Here is a 22,867-nt window from a genome sequence, read left to right on the forward strand (position 1 = left end):
TCAGGGTTCTGTTGGTTCTAGATACTTGGGTGGTTCTCCTCTAAGTGTAAAGACATTAAGAACCTGACCACTTCCATCACCCAGACAAGCTCTGTGGGAAGTCACATGCCACTGTCCTACAGAGCCTTACTGTTGCTCTGCCCACATGGTAAAAACAGGAACCTCTGAGATTTCAGAGATTAACTCTGTTTGGTGCTTTACCAAGTCTGAGCAAACCCTTCAGTGTGCCAAGTTGAATGATTTCTTAGGAGATTTTGAATAACACTATGTGTAAGTAAGTTTTTTCTAAGAAGTAGAACTAAGGTATTGATTTAGGATGTCACAACAGGGCCACCATATGATTTGCCACATGTTTCTAATGTGTCACCTGTTATAGTGAGCCAACTCAGAATGTTTGCTGGAGGGCATGGTCCAGAATACACTGCATTTTTCTAATTGCTCTATTTGCAAGGAAAATCGACTCCTAAGTGCTTGATTTCATTTTGTGCTAAAAGGCACTTGTTTCCTACATTAATTGTCCCCAATTTAAAAATAAAATCTATCACTGTATAATTCTAGCAAAGTCAAGGACATAAATCATGACCAACAATAATTTTTCCAGTCTAATTGAAAGTCTGTTAAATGTCTATAGGACACTCCCAACTATGATTCAGAAATACTAGTAAGGAGTGTTTTACACAGGAAATTAAACCTAATTAACAGTGCCATCTAAAATTACTGTCACCGATCATATCAGTCAGTAGTCATGTGGAACTCAGGAGTATTGAGTATTGACCTTGGCTAGAAAACTCAGAGACTGCAGACTTGCTTCCTGGTACGAATGTCATTGATTGCACATTGAATGATACCTTGTTTGACAAGATGCCCTGAATGTCTAGGGACTTGTCTTAAACTATGACAACAACACAGTACCCTCCGCCCCCAATCTGCCAGGCCCTTAGACAGTAACCCAGAGCTGCAGCAGCATCCCTGAGGCCCTCCACACTTACAAGGTGCTCACAGCTGCGTGCAAAGAGACCCAGGGAGCCTTAACGCTAGATAGTCACACCTTATTTTTATGTAACTTTTGATTTTTAAAAAGATCTAAAGGCTCAAATTAATTTTTATGCCAGTGTGTTTGTGTGTTGGGAAGATGTTTAGGCACGTCTACATGTGTGCATGTGTCTGAGGCTAGAGGACAACTTGAGGTCTAATCCTCAGGAACACAGCCCGCCTCCCTTCACACGGGCCTCTCATTGGCCTGGAGATCACCATTACACTGGGGTGGCCGGCTAGCTAGCCCCAGGGATTCTCCTGCCTTGAATCCCTAACACTGGGATTTTAATCATGTACCCTTATCCCTATGCCCACTTTTATGTAGATTCCGGGAATTAAACGGAGGTCTGCCTGCTTACAAGGCCTTACACCAACTGAGCCTTCTTCCGAGCCCACAAATTAATTTTTGTATAGAAATACGATTCATTTTAGAGATCAGTCATTTGTTTTCATTGTACCTGGACTTCTAACTGGTTATCAAGTCTTAGCATGAAATGACCTGTATTTGTTTAAAGATTTCTCCTGGAGAGGGGCAGGGGAGGAAGACAGACACAGAGAGAGACAGAGACAGAGAGAGAGAGACAGAGACAGAGAGAGAGAAGCAAAAACTGACACAGCTGTGATAGCTAACAGTGTCCCTTAGCTAGAAAAATTGGAATAATGATATAAAAAGAGGAAAAAGATGCAGGATTCAGGTACAAGTGGGAAGAGCTGAGTCAGGGAGGAGACCACGCTGGAGCCGGAAAGCCTAGTGAGGTACAGACCTCCAAATCAGAAGCCAGGGAGAAGACCCAGGAGGAGCTGGAGTGGGACTGGGGACTCCTGGGCCAACTGTATGGAGGAGGCTTTGACAAACCCTGCATGGTATTTGCCTAAGAAAGGTGGAAGAAGGGCTATAAAGATGACTCAGAAGGAAAGAGCACTTGTTGCTCTTGCAGAGCCACATGACAGCACACAACTGTCTGTAGCTCTAGTTCCAGGGTACCAAACATACGTATGGTATACACATACACACATACATACATACATACATACATACATACATACATACATACAAACATACACACACCCATACATACATACATACACACACCCATACATACATACATACATACATACATACACCCATACATACATACATACATACATACATACATACATACAGGCAGAACACCCATACACATAAATAAATCTGAAAAGAAGAAAACTATGAAAGGCTGTTCACAGGGACATCTGAAGGACACATGTGGAACCAATATCAACTTAGGAGGACTCTAAGTGCCCTTTAGAGAACTGTGATATGCCCTGTGATGCTCTCCCAGGAGCCCTCAAACCCAGGAGCACTCCCCTTCCTGCCGTCTGCAGCGAAAGGACCTGTCAGACCCAGCTCAGCTTTCTGGGACTGTCATCATATGCTCCTGTGTTTCCCTCTTCCCTACTCATTCTGGCTCTCTTCTTCCTTCATCACACCTTCACCTCTGGTGTGGCTGATGCCATTTAGTTTCTCTCTCCATCTCTCTATCTCTCCATCTTTCCATCCACCCATCCATCCATCCATTCATCTCTATCCATCTATCATCTCTCTCCATCCATTCATCTCTCTATCTCTCCATCCATCCATCCATCCATCCATCCATCCATCCATCTATTTCTCTTCTCTCTCTCTCCACTGTCCTAGTGAAGCTGTTTAGGTCAATAAGGTTAAAAGATTTTAAATGGCTTTAAAAAAAACTAAATAAACTGGAACAAGGTTTCTAGTAAGTAGAAAACAGCAGCAAGTTTATATCTGTGGTTACAACCACATTAAAAAGTCTCTGTGTGGACAGGGAGGGGTGGACAGGATAATTGTACTTGTTTCTCTTTGTTTTCCAAGCCTTTTCTTTGATGTTAGTATGTAAACTTTTAAATAATGATGAGAACAAATCCATTACTAGCAGGTATCTAAACTGGAAAACTTGGGGTTCTTGCCACAGTTATTCCTCATAAAATTGGCCGGGTCATAGATGGAAGTCCAGCTGATCGTTGTGGAAGACTGAAAGTTGGAGACCACATCTCTGCGGTGAATGGGCAGTCCATTGTTGACCTGTCCCATGATAATATTGTTCAGCTCATCAAAGATGCTGGGGTCACTGTCACGCTGACAGTGGTTGCTGAAGAAGGTGAGAACAAGGCCACCCTCCCCAAGATCGTGTTTGACTGTGTCAGTTACTGTTCTGTTGTCCCTGTTCTACTGCATGACCAGGGCAGTGTATAAAAGGACTCACTTAACAGGAGGCTTGTTTGTGGTTTCCAAGGACTGGTCCATTGTAATGGAGGGGAATGCAGCAGGCAGGCAGGCAGGCAGGCAGGTCCTGGAGCAGTAGCTGAGGGCTTGCACTTCATGTATAAGACAGTGAGAGCAGGCCTTAGTTTGGGCTTTTAAAACCTCAAACAAGGCCACACCTACTCCAGCAAGAATTCACCTAATTCTTCACAAACAGTTCCACTAACTAGGAGCCAGTCATTCAAACGTATGAATCTATGGGGCCATTCACACTCAACCAGCACACAGCCCAAGCCCAGGGTGTATGAGAGCTGTTTATGTGCTTGTGGTCTCATTCTGTAGCTTTCTCCTTCGTCTCCTGAGACAATTTACTATAAAGTTGTCAACTGCTCAAAAAATTAGCTGGTGAATGGTGGTCGTTTATGTGTCAAGAAGCAGGTGTCCAGAAGTGACACTTCCAGATCTTATCGATGTCTTATGTCTCAGCTTGAGTGCAAGGAGATCCTCCAGAGAGTTCAGAGGGAGCTTCTGTTGACAGCACAGCTGGTGTGTCAGATCCATGCCATGTGTGACTTTCTTTGGGAGTGGAGGTTTGTTCTGGGCAGATGCTGTATGAACAGGAATGGAGCGTGTAGGAATCGCTCCTAAGTAAGGCGTAGAACACTTCTGGCCGCCCTGGAACATGCCTGTCAGTCACTGAGGATTTCTAAGGAGGAACTCTCTGAACTGCCGTGCTCTTCTTTCATTACGTACTGAGCGGCCACTATTTAACGCTCATCTCATCCATCCTGACTTTGTAGTGATAATGAGAAGACTAGGCAGAGTTAGGAAGGTTCATCTCCTCTCATAAAATTCCCTCAGGAATAGAATAGAATGCTTGCCTGATATGCACAGACCCTGGGTTGGATCGCCAGCACTGCTGAAAGGAGAGATAGCAGTTAAAGTCCCTCAGACTTTGTTTATTCACATTACAGTTTTCCTCTATGGTCCTAAGGTCACTTTCCAGGTGCTTTGTAACCCCAGCCCCACAGCATGGTGCTGTGTTGTCAAGTGTGGTCTCACTTGGTCTTCTGAGCTCAAGTGATCTCCCGCCTCCGCCTCCCAGAACTAGAACTATGCCCAGGTGCATTTCTCCACATATTTCCTCTTTTGTTCCTACTGGATTACTCACATGTTTCTACCTTTATGGTATTGTGTAAGTCTTCTTTTTGTCCAAGGCACTGTGGTACGTACTTGTTCATGAGCATTCCCTCCTTGTGACTCAAATGTCACAAAAGCCAGTGCTGGCATGGCCTTGGTGTGCAGGGGTCCTGAGGGGAGAAGGGATGCTCAGTACAGGAGCAGCAGACTGCAGGCCCCTCAGGCTGGTAATGCAGTAGCATACAGGACAAGTCTAGACAAACCTCTGTGGAACGGAAGCTTTTCCTCACTGCTTATTCTCACCGTCCTGGAAGTGCAGCTGCTGCTGACAACCACTGCACATGCCTGGAGGAACCTGGGTACCGTGGCGGGAGAACAGGTGTTTTTAAGGACTCACTTATTACTGACGGTCAACTTTTCTAAAAGGTTATCCAAAATGGCTCATTTTTCTTTTTTTTTTTTTTTTTTTTTTTTCCCCAGAGCTGGGGACTGAACCCAGGGCCTTGCGTTTGCTAGGCAAGCGCTCTACCCCTGAGCTAAATCCCCAACCCTGCTCATTTTTCTTAGAGTAAAAACTACCTTTGACATTTCAGCCAAATGTTTTGGACAGATGTTAATGAAGGGACAGGATCGTGTCAGTCACCACTAGGAAGAAATGAAACAGAAATCTTAGTCACTGATTATCTGTCATTTTATTGTACTCTGGATTTTTTTAAACTATGAAAACATTGAGAATGCTTTATTTTATTCAAGAAATAATATAAAGTCTCCCTTTTGTCTTAAAATTTTCCTTCATAGAATTTGTTTTCTAAGCTTCTCATTGAATTCGGTGTAAAACTTACCAGCTGCCTTGCAGTTAAGTGAATCTTGAAAGCTGTGTTCAGAAATTATATCCGCACCATTCCTCCAAGTTACACGGCCCCTTACCGATACTTGTCTCCTGTCCACCCCAGCCTTCACCGTGAGAAGGAAAGGGTTTGTTACCTGGAGAACAGTGTGTCTCCTCCATCCCTTCATCTTCCCTTTGCACGGTGCTATTTTATATCAGGGACTACTTTGCCACAGACAGGATAAGGCAAGTGCCATGTGTCATATACTTGGACCTGTGTCCACCCTGTGCCTCTGCCACAGTAATTTGGTCCCAAGGCTGGAGCGGGAGTTGGCTGCACTAGGTACTGTGCTCACTTTATAGCTTTTCCATCCCTCCTAATGGTCTGTCAAGTCCTTTTTGTTTTTATATGGACATAAGTTACCATAAAGTTACCATAGCCACCAAGAACATACACTGGGGCGAACGAGACATCGTCTGTGCCCTCTCCCCATTAGGTCTCCGTTTATTCCCACTTGCCCACACACTGCACTCTGGTTTCCCTTCTAGTGTACTTCGTGTGTTTGTTCTCATGTGCGCCTTTAAAGTGCACTGTCTGGTGTGTGTGTTGTGCTCTTTGGGTTGTATAGGTAGATGATTCTGTTATAGAGCGCTATTCTGGGCCTATTCTCACAACTATGGGATTCGTGTTGTTTCCCAGAATTCAAAGATTCTACAATTCCTCATGCCATCTCTTTTTTTCTTTTAACTGAAATAAACTCACATGTTATAAAACTCATCACAACATGCCATCCTGTACTATTCTGGAGGACTATTTGGGGGGGGGGTCATTTTTTTTTAAGTTTATTCACAAGGTTTTCTAACTATCACCACTAATGTCACATTTTATTAGCTCCTAAAAGAAACCCCATAATCATTATAAGTTACTTATTTTCTCCTTACACCATCCCTCAGCAACCATACATCTGCTGTTTGCCTCTGTGCATTTGTTAGACGTTTTTCTTAAGTGGAATCATATAGTATGTGACCTTGTCTATCTGGTTTCTTTCTCTAGCAAACATTTAAGGTTTAACTTCACTGTAGTCTTTTTCATTCCTTTTATATGTAATAATGCAAAGTCCATAGCACATATACACCCTTTTACTTTTCAATTAGTCATTTGGTAGACATTTGTTTCTCCTTTTATTGTGAATTATGTCAATTACTGTACATGTTTTTTTACAACGAATGATTTCATTGTTCTTGAACTTTTCCTAAAGTTAAAATTGTCAGGTAATATTGTGTGGCTTTTTGCGGAGTTGCCAGATGATTCCTTTAGCCAGCTACCTGATCTTCTACTCTCATCAGCCATGTACGAGGGAGGTTTCCAGATGTGTCGGATCCTCTACAGCGCTTATTTTCTGGTTCGGGTTGTTTTCTCATATTAGCCATTCTAAGGGATGTGAAGTGATAGTCCACTGTGCTTGGCCTCGCATGTCCCTACAATGAGTAATGTTAAGTTTAGCATCTTTTCCTGTGCTTTGGAGAAATGGCTATTCAAATCCTGTGTGTGTGCCCGAGCATGTGTGCATGTGTGTGCATGTGTGTGCACGTGTGTGTGTGCGTGCGTGCGTGTGTGCGTGCGTGTGTGTGTGTGTGTGTGTACGTATTCTGAATGCTAGATCTTCCTTAGGTATGCAGCTTTCACGTGTTTGTCTCCCAGGCGACATTTGTCTTTGCACGTTCCTATTCCTTACCTTTGATGCACAAACCGTGGAATGCTGATGAAGACTGACTCATTTATATTCTCTTTGCTGTTTTGTGCTTTGTTCTTAAAGCATTCTTTCTATACATTTACAGTATATCCACATTGTAGCTTGCTAGTTTCCCATGGGTATTTAACCTCATCTTACCTGTCTGCTTCCCACATTGCTCTCCTCCGAACAGCAAAAAAGTCCTGTGATACACATTTCTCTGTATATCCTATAAAAGAGTGTGATAATTTCTGGGAGCAGAATTACTTACTCAGTCAATGAATATCAACATACCATTTGGCTCAGTGTTGTGAAAGTGTTTCTGTAACCACAGTGGCCATCTCTACCTCCACTGAAACACCTTCCTGAGCCCTTATTTCATGGTCTTCACTTGGCATTATCAGCTTGTTTGTGTGCAGTGTGGTCAACATTGTGAAAACACTGTGATCGCAGTATGCTTAAGCAGCCGGAAGGATCCCACATAGAACCTGACACGTTGAATAGGAGGTGAAGTAGGAAGGCTCATTCCAGGTGGTAAATTTGGTTAGAATCTTATATATGACAGAAAGTTTACCTTAAAGCAGAACAACTGGCCTGTTTCATGGGTTGTGTTAAAACTAAAGGCCCAGGAGCTGAGAGAATTGGTTCAAAATTGGTGACAAGAAAACCATGAGATACAACCTGCTCAGTCTGTATAATGTCACTTGTATGTATGTTTCCAGGACGACCGTCTGGTATTGGATAACTAATTAGGTATGCTCTTCCCTGGGGAACACTATTCCTGCCACTCCCAAACCTTCAGTTGCTGTAGTTAGTTATGTGGGTTAGGCCTCATGAGCTCCAGTCAGTTGGCGCCGTCCTTTCTCAGCCCACGTTCGGGCAGGCGTGTTGATACTTTATGTAACTTCTGACATTGCTAGGACACAGTCTCACAGCAAACCAATCCCCTGACTCTTACAATCTTCCCGCCCCTCATCCACCGTGGTCCCTGAGCCTTGGGTATGGCGTGTGTTGTAGCTGCATCCCCTGGTACTGGGCTGCGCAGCTCTGCATTTGGATTGGCTGTGGTTTTCTGTAGTGGCTCCATCTGTTGAAAGAGAAGTTTCCTGGATGAGGGTGAAGACTGCTTACCTGTGGGTAGAAAGGCAAACGCTTAAGTTACTGTTGTGGATTATGCTGTTCTAAAATTAGTGCTGTAGATTCTCCTCCAATAACCATGGCTTCACTGGCCCAGAGTAGTAGCTGGGTTTCCAGTACCAGGCGTGGCTTCCTTCCCCTCCTGTTAAATGGGTCTTACAGTCCAATCATTTCTGATATCTCTCTCTCTCTCTCTCTCTCTCTCTCTCTCTCTCTCTCTGACATGCAATATCAATGAAAAAAGAGACCATGAATTTGAAGAGAACAAGGAGGAGTATATGGGAGATATGTAATTGCATTATAATCTCAAAGTCTTAACAAAAAAGGGAAAAGAAAAGAAAAATCTACTGGAAATGTAGCTCAGTTGGTAGAATGCTTGCCTAGCATGGTTCAAAACCCAGTACAATATAAAGTGAGTATGGGATCTCAGAACTCAGGAGGTGGACTTAGGAAGTCAAAGTTCAAGGTCTTCCTCAGCTAGATAACAGTTCCAAAGTACCCTAGGCTATGTGAAATCCTGCTTCAAAAACTAAATAAATACATATATAATTTCTTTAATATTTTGAAAAAGTTAGGGGGTCAAATTGTAACACCCTAAACTCATTAGGTAAAATTGTGACTACTACACTATAAAAGAGAAACACATCCAGTATAAAGGAGGAGGTTAATAGCCTCCTTCTCTCCATTTTCCCTCGTGAGATACTTGTCCAAGGCCATGTGTCCACACCTAATGTGCGCATTTCAGCACAAACCCAGCAGCAAAGCAGCATTAGGACTGCCCAGCCCAGGCTTGACCACATTACATTTCTGTCTTCTCCACCTCCTATTCTTTAGCCTGTGCCTTTAGGAATGTTCTTGGCTCCCAGTTGCAAGACATTCTTAAATACATTTTGAAGAGTTATAGAGTATAAAGCCCAAGAATAATGATTTATAAAACCCAAAGTTTTCCTACCATGTCCATCTCTTATCTTTGACATCAGACATTTTATCTCCCATTATGCTCCAAGATTCACTTATCAGCTTCTTTAGACTGATCTCAGCCTCCACTTACCATGCGTACAAGGCGATATTTATACACTTGAAGAGAGAAATTCCACATGGGGCTCACTGCTCACTGAGACAGAGCGTCCTGACCAGGGCGACTGGGCTTACAGTTGCAGGGGTGCAGTGCACGATGGTGCGGGGTGGTAGCGGCAGCAAGCCAAGCACTCACGTCTTGAACACAGCAAGAAGCAGAAAAGGCAAACTTAGGACAGCACGTGACTTTACACCGTAAAGTCTAATCTCAGAGAAGCACTTACTCCAGCAAGGCCACACCCCCAGACTTCCCCAAACAGCACGGTCAACTAGGGACCCCGTATTTGGGTAGCTGAGCCTACAGGCGCCATTCTCGTTCCAACCCCACTGTTCTATTCTAAACGTGTAAGTGCTCACATCTGCACACTCACTCATGTGCACCCTAAAGGGTGATTCAGATTCAAACTGCAGATGACACAGACAGAAGCATGGAGAATGGAAGTGCTCAAGAACACACAGTGCACAATGGGACTCGGCTTAACCCCTGTCCATCTTGCTCCAGAATTGATGCATGTGGTTACTTAGTAGAGCTCTCCATCTTTGATATTTTAATATCCTACATTTTGGTGTTTGTGTAGAGTCAAATATTCAAAAGTTTCAGCTTTAAAAATATGATATGGGCCAGCAAGATGGCTCTACAGGTAAATGCACCTGCCACCAAGCTTGATAACCTGACTTCAATTCCAGGGATCTATATGGTCGAAAGAAAGCCAACTCCTGACGTTGTTCTCTGACCTCCGCACGTCTGCTCTGATATACACACCCCCATCACACTCAGTTGTTTCTTAATGGCTCTGCAGTCTGAGATTCCCTGTAGACTGTCGTCTCCCAGGATATCCACCTAGTTGTAAATGTAGGCCTGGGTTGGTTCTGCAGGTAGTTACCCAAACAGTTAAGAATGACATGGACACAAATGATTCTCATTCTCACTCCACTCCCACCCCGCCCCACACACATCCATGCTCTTAGAAAACAAAAACTGGGAATCTTTATAAACATTTTTCAACACTCTGGATGACTTTGTGATCTTTGATGCTAAGTGTCAGGCAGAATAACTTCCTCTGTTAAAATGCAAGATCCCACATGTGTATAGTTTGCAGAGTGGCCTCTGTGCTCTGGGCACCGAGAGCATAGGAGCCTCTGGAGCTGTCCTTTATACAGACATGACTGGATGTATGTAGTTCTGGTTTCCATGTTATCGAAGAGGCAGGGCTGAAAATGTAAAATAAAAAATGGCTGTTGTTCTCTTAAAACATAAGTGTTACTTAAAGCCAGGGAGGAGGTCATTACTGTTCCACCTCTAGGAAGTAACTGCAGTTCTGTGAAAGCCCTAAAGCTGGGACCTAACCACCGCTGTTGTTTACTTAAAATCCACTTGGTCTTCATGTTTTCAAGTGCAGATTCTGATTTCTGTTGTTTTCTCATTTAAACAGAGCATCATGGTCCACCATCAGGAACAAACTCAGCCAGGCAGAGCCCAGCACTGCAGCACAGACCCATGGGACAGGCGCAGGCCACCCACATACCTGGGGACAGGTGTGGCTATTCTCAGGTTTTGGGTTTTTCCCTGCTTTTTACTCTCCCACTCCCAGGCAGGAATACACAAGCCAGACAGGCAAGTCTGGAGGAAAGCTGTTGTGTATCTCATCCTCACAGTCCTTCCCAGTGCCTCCTGCCCCTCCAGACCCTCACCCCTCTTCCCAGCCTCCATGCCAGGCACAGCACCGTGAGCTAGTCAGCCTTGGGGCAGCACCTAGCCTATTTCTCTGGTAAGCACTTTAGTAGGGGAGGCCCAGCCCCACCTGACTCAGTCTTTTCAAACTACCTTACACTCAGGCAGTAATTTGAATATATTTCTTTCCTCTGTTAAAAATATTAGTCATAAAAGAGAAACTAGGTTTCCACAAATTCAACATCTTCCCAGGCCTTGGGGCTCCAGAAGCTCCATTTCTCATGGTGACAAGGTCACAGTGGCTGCCCCTGGTTCAGTTATTTTGTGTACAGCTTTCTTTGAGAGCAACTTCATCAAAACACCACTGACAGAAGGGGATGGGGTTCAGTCTTTAACCTACCCTGGAGGGAGTGAGCAGTCTTTTTCTAGCAATTCAGGTTCTAGAGATCATCTGTTTACAGCATCTTGTCAGGATAGAGGATGGTAAGGCTAAGCTTCGAGAGACTTCTAGACTAAAAGCTTTGAGCTTTTTAGACTGTTTCTTATTTTCTCAGTGTAGGACGTAACTTGGTTTCTCTCACAGAACTGCCCTAGAAGGTGAAATTGGGAAAGATGTCTGCAGCTCTTACAGACATTCCTGGTCTGACCACAAGCACCTTGCACAGCCGGACACCGCAGTGATTTCCGTAGTGGGCAGTCGGCACAGTCAGGTAAACACAGACACCCTGCTGCCGAGGTTTAGGTTTCTGTATGGCTGATGTCGGTGTTTTTATTGCAAATCTGTCCCGATACATTTGCTTCCAAAGTTACTAATCGTTACAGAACTGGTAATGTGGTTGTCATTCCCTACACCATTCAGACAGAGATCAGAGCCTAGTATGTACCAGTGCATAGCACTGTACAGCTAATTAAAGGGGGGCTTGTGCTTGTTTCTCAGGGAAATTTAAAAAAAAAACTCTATAAAGTGGGTACTTTTAAAAACTCTGTTCTTTTCGTTGTTCTATTGAACATTGATCAACTAGAAGAAGGCATAATTTTCAAATGAATTTATTTGAATTTATAAAAATTAAGTTGCAGCCCAAACTAGCATTCCTTTCTTACCACTCAGGACTGATATCAGGAGTATACACCATTTCTCTAAGTCAGCTATGAAAGCAGACTCTCTGCAAGGCACAGCAGAAGCAGTGCATGAGAACACTCTGTTGTGCTTCCTTCCCCCAGAGCCTTGGGTGTTACCCTGTGGAGCTGGAGAGAGGCCCTCGAGGCTTTGGGTTCAGCCTCCGAGGAGGGAAGGAGTACAACATGGGGCTGTTCATCCTTCGCCTTGCTGAGGACGGGCCTGCCATCAAAGACGGCAGAATTCACGTGAGTTCACTTGTGTTCCCAGCCTTCGCTTTTGGCTCTGGACTGAAAAGTTCCAGAAGTAACTGCTTTATGGGAATGCAGCCGCCTATGTAAGAAAGGGGTTTCTGCAGCCACATGTGCTTTCCTAGCCAGCCAGGGTTTCAGAGCCTCACGGCTTGTCTGTGTGTCCATAGAACACAGCACAGGGCAGATGGATTAGTAAATCAGACCACTTCTATCTTATTACAAGTCTGGAAGATAGCAGGACCAAAGGACTCTACAGTTTCTTCTAAGACATAATAAGTCCAGGGAGTTTTTCCACTTAGATCCCTATAGAGGCATAAAACACTCTGGCCCTGCCAACCATTATAGTTATTAGAACGACTAGAGTTGGGTCACAGACTTTCTCAACCTTGCAACAACAGCATTGTGCAAGGCACTGGAGACTAAACCACTTATAAATCTCCACCTGTCTCCTTCTCTAGATATTTAAAAGGAATCTTACATAAAAAGGAATTGTTGCCTCGATTTTTAAAAATCAGTTAATTTGATAGTTATGTAATCAGTATAGATTTTAAGTTCTAGACATCTTTGGGTTTCTTCTGTTTTCAGCAGGCACCAGAGCAAAAGAACCTTTTAACCTGAGTAGATGGTTAGACAAATTATTCTTAAGTCTAACAATCAAAAAGCCTCGGGGAAGGGGTGCTGGGCTGCAGCTCAGTCAGTAGTGGGCCTGTTTATAACAAAGCGTTGGGGTCAGCCCTGGCAGCACATACACACTGTGAGTGGGTACACAGCTGATATTTCCACACTTGGGAAGTAGAGACAAGGTCGCAAGTTCAAGGTCATCCTCAGCTACCAGAACAAGTTTGGGCAACATGAGTAGACCTAGTTTTAGGAATACAAATAGCTTCTTGGCAAGTGCAGCTTTGTGCCTCACTCTGATCACTCACTTCATAACCTGTTCTGAGTGTCTGCCTTAAGCTAGACTTTATGCCTGTGTCAGGGGAACTGGTGCGAGGGTGATACCAGTCCTTCCTCAGAGTGACCCGGCATGTGCGAGGGTCAGAGAGTGACGGATGAAGGTGCTCGGAGGTGAGCACAATTCAGGAGCGAGGCTGAGGGAAGCATATCAGTGGTGGGACCTGAGGGAGAGGAAACCCACATAACAGGGATTGCCCTCTGGTGGTGAGCCCTGCGGTGTCTTAGGCTGCGTGCAGGAGTGGAGAGAACGGAGTGGTTGTCAGTACAGAGGTGCTAGAGAAGAGAGCTGGCTGTCACTCTTGCATGGATGACTGGATAGAAGACAAAATATGCAGAAGAGGTCACCTTCCAGTGAAGGAAGGACCAGCTTAGATGACTCACAAGTATCTGTTCAGTGAGTGAGGGACAAAGACAAAGGAGGCCTTGGGTACCTCATCTTGTCTGTATGACCAAAAAAGAAAAAAAGATAATAGGCTCAGGTGAGAAAGAATTTGGCAGTCAGCTGGTGTAAGTCTTCACTGTGCTAAGGTGGCTGTGCAAGTGTACTTCTCGGGCTCTGGGTGGTGACATGACCCAGACAGAGGGATGAGTGAGGCATTATGCTAGATGACATCATTCAGAGAGGCCTAGAGAGCAGCAGTGGCAGAAGTGGGGCCTACACCTAGTGCACAGAACAGAGAAGCAGGCAGGTAGAAATGCAGAGCCACACATCGTGGGCCACATGCCATCGGCACCAGCTGATGTAGCACTTTCTCCCATAGTTTAATGAACTGAAGAGAGCTTGGTTTTAAGAACGAGGAGGATGGAGTCAAACCCTTTTTCTATCATCTTGTAGCGAGGTAGCCTTACGCAGCTTCCTTTTGAGCCTCAGTTTAAGTCCACGTGCCATCCTTGGTTTCCTTGGTCCTCTCCCCCTGTCCTCTCCTTCGTCTTCGCTCTCTCCTGCTGAAGTATTTCACATTTCTTCTTTTGGTTCCAAATAGAGTTCTGAGATCTACTAATTCCTCATACAAATGAAGGCCAAGCAGGTAATAATACGTAATTAATTCTGCAGTGCACCAGAAGCTGAAGTCCCATGACTCAATCTACTTTCATTTCAAAAATAAGCTCTAGATTTTGAAAACAGAAGCAGGTAGACTATCACATTAGGTTTAGATCTGTCTAGTAAGAACATGTCAGCGTTCAGAGACATCTTCTACATGATGCCCAGGGAGGAGGCCCTCCACCTCTCTAGCCACCCTCCTCCCTTGCTAGTCTCAGATTAGCAACTCAAGTATCTTCAGGACTTCATATGGCACCTTGAATAGTTACATAAATGTTTTTCTGGGTGGAATTTTTTAAATTAAGATGAGTAGTTTTCATGTTTATCGATGCCACGATAAACATGCCAGGGTAAAAGGATGGATAATGTAGACAGTGAATCTTCAGAATCATTTAGTATGTGGACATACTTAGTGAGGGCATGCTTGTCAAGGTGTGTGTCAGAGGACAGCTTGTGAGAACTGGTGATGCTTCCCATCCCTTAGTCTGTCAGCTTGGCTGCAAATACCTTTACCCACTGAATCATTTCACCAGCTCGTACATATTGACATTTTTAGAAAATTAAGAATTGTTCTCAGCTCTTACTTATTACTGGGTAGACAAGGCTAGGGGAACAGCAACAATGTATAATTTAGAAATCAAGAAAATGTCAGCTTATAGGTAAGAAGGTACTGTGTGTCAGCAGAGATCTGTAAACCTACTGGTCTGAAGCTGGACCGAGTCCTGAGGGATGTTTCAGCATGTGCCTAGCATACCTGAGGTCTCCATTCCCAGCACTGCAAGCAGGAAGTCAGATCCAGCACTCAGGGTCTGTCTTCCAATTCGTCTTTTCAGCTATGCTGCTGTTAGTCTGTGAGATAAGTGACAATGGACTTAAAACTGAGGCTCAGGGAGGCCAGGCCCCTTGAGAAGATCATCTGGGTTGGGGTTCCTTTGGAAGGGTCTCACTTCTTAACAGTTTTTAATCTAGAATCCACATGCTAGACGTACTAAGATTGCTTTAGAAGACTATTTTATGTGTATGGGTGTTTTGCCTTCAAGTATGTCTGTGTACCACATACATTCAATGCCCTCAGAGGCCAGAAGAGGGTGGCAGATCCTCTGAGACGACTTACAGAGGGTTGTGTGCTGGGAACCTGTACTACTCATTACCGTGAGCCTCTCTCCAGCTGCAACCACCACATGTTTTTGTTTTTTTTTTTTTTAAGAAACAAGAACCATTCTTTAGGCCGTGCTGTTTTGCTAAGGCTGGCCTCAACTGACTACCCAATTAGCTGAGTCTACAGACTTTTTTATTTACTCCTTTTGTCTACCTTTCATTTCTCTTTCCTTTCTTCCTCATTTTTCAGTAATACAAAAATGGGGCTGAGTATTCAACTTTTCAAACGTATTTTTAACATTTTATTGATGGTTTTATAGTAACTGAGAATCTCAGCAAAAATGTTCACCCGCCTCTCCCCAGAGGGGTGTTCGTTTCCCTTTGGATTTTACACAGCTGGGCACACAGCCCTGCTGTCCTAACAGAAGCCTAAGCTCCACTTCCCTTTCCTTCCTATTTTAAGTTAAAAATGACACCTGGTGGTGAGCCTGTTCAATTACATGTTTTATTTACGTTTATTTATATTAAAACATACAGGTTTGTGGCTTAACAGAATGTGACTGAAACTGTTGACCTCTCTCCTAAGATGGACCAGCCGTGCTCACACTGATTTTCATTTATTGTTGGAATTTCTTTTCTACTTTGTTATTTATACTTCCCCAGGAAAATGATTCGTTTATCACTTACCAAGGGGTTTTTGTTCCATTTATTCTGGACAATGATTTTGTTAATTGCTTTCCTTTCTGTTTTCTGTCCTATAACCTTTATTGTCTTACTCTGCTTGATTTTAAGCTTTTTTCCTTTTACGTAATTGTTTTTGTCTGCTTGTAAGCATTACTGAATATCTGAGACTGGGAAATCTACAAAGAGAAGAAATGTAATTCTTACACCTCTGAGACCTGTGGAATACCAGGCCAAGACAGTCTACCTGGGGGAGAACTCTAGTTCTGAGACACTAGGAGGTGCCATGTGGTCGGGAGACAGAATGCCCTTGAGATGGGAACTCCCTTTTAAAACAAAGCCGCTCCTCTTTGATATTCCATTTGCCTCCCAAGCTCTTATGCCTCAGAACCCCAACATCCCACATAAAGATTATTCCCAAAAGTACTTCCAATCTGCGCTTCTCTGCGGTTGGTGTGTAGTCAGAGTGCGTGGCACTGACTCTCCTCAACCCTGGGAGGTAGGACTCTGGTTTTCGTTGAACAGGTGAAGAAAATGAGACCACTGATCTAGAAAAAGTAAAGCACATGCCTGGACTCCCCAGTAAGCTCCTGTCAGGTCAGGCTGTACCCATTCAGTAAGCATTAGTTTTGATATGTGTGGGTGTTGGTGGTGTTGTTCTTGTTTCGGATTTGTGTTTTATGGGTGTTTTTAATCACTTACTCCTTTTGTCTACCTTTCATTTCTCTTTCCTTTCTTCCTCATTTTTCAGTAATACAAAAATGGGGCTGAGTGTTCAACTTTTCAAACATATTTTTAACATTTTATTGATGGTTTTATAGTAACTGAGAATCTCAGCAAAAATGTTCACCCGCCTCTCCCCAGTGGCTCACATGCATTTGCCTGACCCACAGAGGCCAGAGAGGAGTGTCTGATCCCCAGGAACTGGCATTAAAGAAGGTTGTGAGCTGCCATTGTAGGAGCTAGAAACTGAACCCAGGTCCTCTGGGAACAGTCAGTGCTTTAAATTACTGAGCCTTCGCTCCAGCCATCAAATACTTACTGAGTCTCTTCTGTCACATCACTTACACATTGTCTATCTTACAAACAACATTTGGGGTTTTGATATTCAGTAATATCTCATTGTTTGAAGTCAATACTTTCAGTTGATATGGATCTCAAAACCACACGAACATCTTTATTCATGTTTCTTACTGTTAAATTGCACCATGTTTTTTTTTCTTTAAAATAGACACTTCTGGTAAATGACACTAGCTCTGTACTATCTTGAGTCCTAGTTTTCTGTTTCCCAGGAAAATGATTTTATATTTGTTACCATAAACAATCCAGTAATTGGTTTAAATAACTGTTCATATTAATTCTAAAATCTTAACTTCCTTAGACTTTAATCTCTAAAAGATATCATTTAGCTAAAGCCTCACTCATGTGTAGAACAGGCTGGCGATAAAGGATGGCCAGTCTCTTGGGAAGCTTCAGTGATGAGCAACCCCTGCCCCAGCTTCAGAAGACAGAGCAAGATTAGTTCGTGTGTGAAAGCACCCTTTACAGATGGCGACTTACGTGCCACTCTGCAGTGTTACTTAGGGTTAGACAGAAATGTCACATTTTTTGGGACTTAACTTTTGGTAGAGAACTAAGGTTTTTTCTGGTTTTTGTTTTTTGCTTTATTTAACAATACTAGGGATCAGTCTCAGGGCCTTACAGATGTGGGAAAATCCGAATTTAATGCTTGGTTTCAAATGCTCAGAAACTACTGACTGGTAGCCACATAAAAGCTTCCCGTGCAGAAAATAAAATCAAGTAAATCAAATTATGCATTGTGTCCCCCTCAGCTGTCACCAAGAGAGCACACGGTCTAGGTTAAATTACAAGTAAGAATGATTTAGCAGCGTAGAAGGGCTCTGTTGACACACAGAACTGAAGGACGTTGCCAATGTTCCTTGTCTAGGTTGGTGACCAGATCGTGGAAATCAATGGGGAACCTACGCAAGGCATCACACACACGCGAGCCATTGAGCTCATTCAGGCTGGTGGGAATAAAGTCCTCCTCCTTCTGAGGCCAGGAACTGGCTTGATACCTGATCATGGTAAGCAGAAGAGCTAAACACTCATGCTGGCAAAGGCGGTGGGCGGACATATTGTTGGCTAATTCAGAAGTGGACACCAGAACCCCCAAAGAAAGTTACATAGTGCAAGTGATGTTTCCACAGAGTGTATTTGTTGGAATAGAATATATTTTGTATTTATTTCATCTAAAATGCATTTGTAGAGAAACATGCCTATAATAAATAACATTAGAGGCAAACAATTAGATATATCAGAATATCCCAGCTTTATTCCCCTCCTTGGCTAGTTACACATTGCCAAGAAAAAAAAAGTTATTTTCTTAAAAAGTAAGGCATTCTGAGCCCTAGATACTGTTTTGCTTAATGAATAAATGCCGAAGACCTTTAGGATGTTCTAGTCACTTACCAAAATAAGTTGCCATAGTCCCACTACCTGGGGCCAGGGAGGTAAACGTAAGGTAATATGTCCTGCACTGATCGTGAATGCCCTGGGCTTCATTACACATTTTTGAACCATCACAGTGTTTTGAGAATGCATGATCCTAGAAACACAGGCAGCACCAGGCCCATTTAATATGTCTCCCCTGCCCAACTCTCCATCAGAGCTTTTGCAGGGTAAGTTAGACATAACCTCCTGCAGTCCCTTCCAGCTGTGCCCTCTGGCTGTGTCATCCTCCACAGTCTGCTCACACAGCACGCGTCCCCAGGGACATCTATGCTAACTGTACTGGTTTGTTTTCACGTAGTCCTAGGCTTTTTCTCTTCCTTCTTCAGGTTTGGCTCCTTCCGGTCTGTGCTCCTTCGTGAAACCTGAGCAACATTAAGGCTTTCAGGGCTTTTCTTGGTCTTTCCTTAAAAAGACTTGGTAAATTTGCATGTCTTTTAAATCACTTCCTTCATTTCCTTTTAATTAAAATGATGCTATTAAATACATCTGTTTCTGTCTTCTGCACTTTTTCAGTCTCCTTTTGACATTAAATTTGACAGCCTAACAAGAAAGTGCCCATGAACCTCACTTTGGTTACCACAGTCTGGTGTTTTTCACTAGTAATTTTGGCCTATCATTAAGTTAAACAGTAATAATAGTTTAATTAATAAGTTTATTGGACCAGGCACTTTGGTCCACTTTGATTATTTGTATCTTATTTGGCTAAATGAGTAAAGAATTTACAGATCGTATTATGTCTTATAGTACCTACATGAGAAATTATTATGACACAAATCTCCCCTCCGTACATGAGCAGATATCTATAAGCATCTGCCTTTAGAGAGATCAGTGTAAACGTGAATAAGCTATGTAACATACTCCTCGGGCTATGCGACCAGTAACATATTCAAATGGCTGTCAGTTCAAACTCACTATTCCTATTTATAGTCCTTGGATCTAACACTGTTCTACTCAATCACTTTTTAGGTGATTGGGATATTAATAGTCCTTCATCTTCCAATGTCATTTATGATGAACAGCCACCACCTCTCCCCTCTTCACATTCTGCTGCCACATTTGAAGAGTCTCATGTGCCAGCAACTGAAGACTCTCTGATTAGAGTTCAGACATGTGAAAAGGCAGAAGAATTAAAGGACACTGTACAAGGAAAGGAAAGCACTTTACATGGAAGCCAGCCTGAGATGAGGCATCAGTCTGTCCAGAAGAACGTGAGTAAGAAGGATCCATCCAGAAGTCATGGGCATGGTGACAAGAATCTACTTAAAGGAGAAAATGGTGTTACACGGAGAGGTAGATCTGCTAGTCCCAAAAAGTCAGTTAATCGACATTCAGAGGAACATTTGGAAAAGACTCCCAGGCCCCTTAGAAGTGACCCCAAAGGAAAATCTAGAGACCGGTCACTCAGCCCTAGGAAAGGAGAAAATAAAGGTCAGGTCACCGTTAAGGCGGGCTCTGGACAAGATCCCTGTAGAAAAGACAGAGGACGGTCTTCTAGCCCCAGGAAGCAGCAAAAGATTGGAGGCAACAGCCTGTCAAACACTGAAGGCAAATTATCAGAGGCTGGGAGCCGAAGAGCAGCAGGCGCCTCTAGTGACAGCACTGAACAGCTCCCGGAGGGGAAAGAAAAGTCAGGGGTCAGCAGGAAAGATCTGAAGCTCAGTCAGCTGGGGAAACACAGAACAAGGTCTCCAGAGAAAAGGAGCAGCAAAGTTGATGAAACGTCTCTCCCATCCAAAAAGACTAGTGACACTGCTAGTAGGGTAGTGTCTGAAAAGGAGAAAGGAAGGAAGCCAGGCACAGGAGAAAGAAGTAGAGACAAAACAGGAGAAAGCGCCCAGATCTCAGCAAAGCCGCTCACGCAGGAAGCGGGAGAGAAGATGGCATTAAGCAAAGCATCAGAGGTCACTGACAGAGGCAAGGAGCGTGCAGGGGGCGCACCTGAGAGTAGCTCTCCAGTCAAGAAAGCGCCCATCACTCCAGGACCCTGGAGGGTGCCACGTGCAAATAAAGTCACAGGCACTGCTGGCATGGCTGACAAACAGCTGTGACCTTTCGTATAAAACAAAGAAAATTAAGTTGTAATCTTGGCTAACACAGAATTCTTTGAAGGGGGAGAGTTGTGGTTTTCCCCCAGAAATTCTTCAATACCAGGTAGCCAGGCTGCATGAAGGGCTTCTGAGATTGCTAAGACCCACCTGGCCCTGGCTGGCTGCCCTTCCTCATGCTCAGGAAGGAGCTGCATCCAAGGGCTCACCTGCCATGCCCTGCACAGGCCGCTCGCTCAGCAGTGACATGATCTTAACAGTGTGGTCACAACTCACTTTGTGTTTGTGCCAAGTTATCTACTGTATCATGTCTGTTTTATCCTTCCCATTCTGATATTCCCAGTCATCAAACAGTTCAGTTTGGCTTGAAGATGTTTTCAGTAGCATGTTGCATGTTTACAGACGGGAATATGTGAGTCCTTGCAGAGGAAGAAATTGTTAGCTCATCATTAAAGTGGGCACTTGCCTCTTCTCACAGCTTCTGACCATCCTAGTTTAAAAATGCAATTCACAAACATCACATTACAGGAAAGGTCAAATATTATAAATGCTTTTTTTACGGCTAAGTAAGGTGTTTAAAGTAACTGTTAAAGATACTCCTTACAGTTGAATGCTCAAACGAGAACGTACTGTAAGCAACAGAATTAACAACCTCTTGCCATGTTAGCCATCGCCTATGTAGTGACAGTGTCTCAGATCAGCTGTAGCCTTGGGGGAAGTACAAGAGCATGTAGAAGCACTGCTTGTTTCTCTTTAAAGAAAAGCTCTACTACATCTGGAGATTTTGAATATTAATCACTAGTCTTTAATATATAGTTGAAGACCCAAAATATCATATAGATTTAGTGAGGGACTTGATCACGAGGCCAGTTCTACAGTCCACTGCCAGAAAAAGCACCAGCCCCTGCCACGTAGGAGTCAGCAGGGGCAGGCATGGGAGCGTCAGCTTTTAGAAGCAGAGCCTGTCTTGGGCTTCCTCCACAAGTCAGGACTAATATGGTATAGACTGTGTGTATTGAAACTTTAATTTTTAGCTAATTATTTAAAAACAAAGTTTTCAGAGTTCTTTTTAAAGTCTAATAAAAATGTTTGCTGAAAGTTGGAGACAGTTCTTAAACTCATACAATAGATCCAGACATCAGCTCCCTGACGTGGCATTCAGAAACATCTATAAATACAGACATTTCTCAGACCAAAACTGTCTATCTGTGGAGTATTTAAACACTAAACACTCATTCTGTTACCTTGTGAGTCTGACGAATTCCACTGTGACAACTGTACTGGCCCCTTATGACACATGCTTCCATCCAGAACTGTGTTGAACCCATCTCAAAACTACTTGAATAGCGCAAATTAGGAGGCTTGATACTAAGAATTTAGTACCACAGAAATGATTTATTTTCCCTATAGTTCACAATTAGTGATACAAATCCTATTTTTATTGTTAGCCTGTGACATAACTTTGATGTCATGTTGTCAATTTGCTGTGGCTCTTCCTAAGTAACACGTCACTGTACTGATTATACTGACTTAGCAATGTGGCCTTGGTGTGCTGAGCAGAATATGGATGTACTGGTTGTAAATGTTTATTATCTGTACAGTACCTTTATATATACACTTGAGGTTCTGATTAGAGAAAGATCTGTAAATCGCTCGTTATTTTTTATATAGATATTAAAAAAGAAAGAAAAGTTTGTCTTGCCTTTTTTTTTTTAACCGTCAGCACCATGTAGACTTGCAGTTTATGGAACCTTGTCCCACCGTCATCCCTGTCATCAAGGACTTACAATGGGAAAGACAAGGAAGTGTCTCTCCAGTACTAACATGGATAAAGCCTGTCGGGTTGTCTATCATTATGCCTGTTTTCATATTTCATTGCAAGAACAAAGGTTTTGCATTAATAATATCCTATTAATGCTTTTTTAATATTCCTTTTCTCCACTACCAGGGAGGAAAGACACTGTACACACTGGACTTCAGTTACTACACATTTTCAATCGACTAATGACCATTTACTGCTAGGTCAGAGCTCCATGGCAGTTCAGTGTTTAAAGCCATTTGATTTAGTTTTAAAATTAAGTGTGTAGACTTGACTTCATTTCACTTAGTATATAAACTGCTTAAGTCCTACTTCAAAACTCTGGTTAGTTAAGATTCTTCAAGAGAAAAATTCCTATAATTGCATGAATTCACACTAAAAATAAAGTCCCATTCCCTTTCTAGGCCCACAGTGGAAATGTGTCAAAGCGAAAGCTGCTGAAAGCAGCAGCCGA

At 43.2% G+C, this 22,867-nt stretch overlaps 1 protein-coding gene across 2 annotated transcripts in view; it reads left to right on the forward strand.

The window, feature by feature from the left end:
• Positions 1-22,288, forward strand: part of Magi3 (membrane associated guanylate kinase, WW and PDZ domain containing 3) — a 178,417-nt gene extending 156,129 nt beyond the window's left edge. The window contains exons 16-22 of one of the 2 annotated variants that reach the window (XM_032897585.1): positions 3,009-3,194; positions 10,648-10,750; positions 11,470-11,596; positions 12,108-12,251; positions 17,984-18,122; positions 18,876-18,966; positions 19,516-19,652. In XM_032897585.1, the coding sequence (XP_032753476.1) occupies positions 3,009-3,194; positions 10,648-10,750; positions 11,470-11,596; positions 12,108-12,251; positions 17,984-18,122; positions 18,876-18,925 (749 nt within the window). In that variant the 3' untranslated portion in view covers positions 18,926-18,966; positions 19,516-19,652. Of the gene's footprint in view, positions 1-3,008; positions 3,195-10,647; positions 10,751-11,469; positions 11,597-12,107; positions 12,252-17,983; positions 18,123-18,875; positions 18,967-19,515 lie in introns of both variants that reach the window. The other variant, XM_032897584.1, reaches the window with a different exon arrangement.
• The last annotated feature ends 579 nt before the right edge of the window (positions 22,289-22,867 follow it).

The sequence above is a fragment of the Rattus rattus genome, chromosome 3, assembly GCF_011064425.1.
Source record: "Rattus rattus isolate New Zealand chromosome 3, Rrattus_CSIRO_v1, whole genome shotgun sequence".
NCBI classification, from domain to species: Eukaryota; Metazoa; Chordata; class Mammalia; order Rodentia; family Muridae; genus Rattus; species Rattus rattus.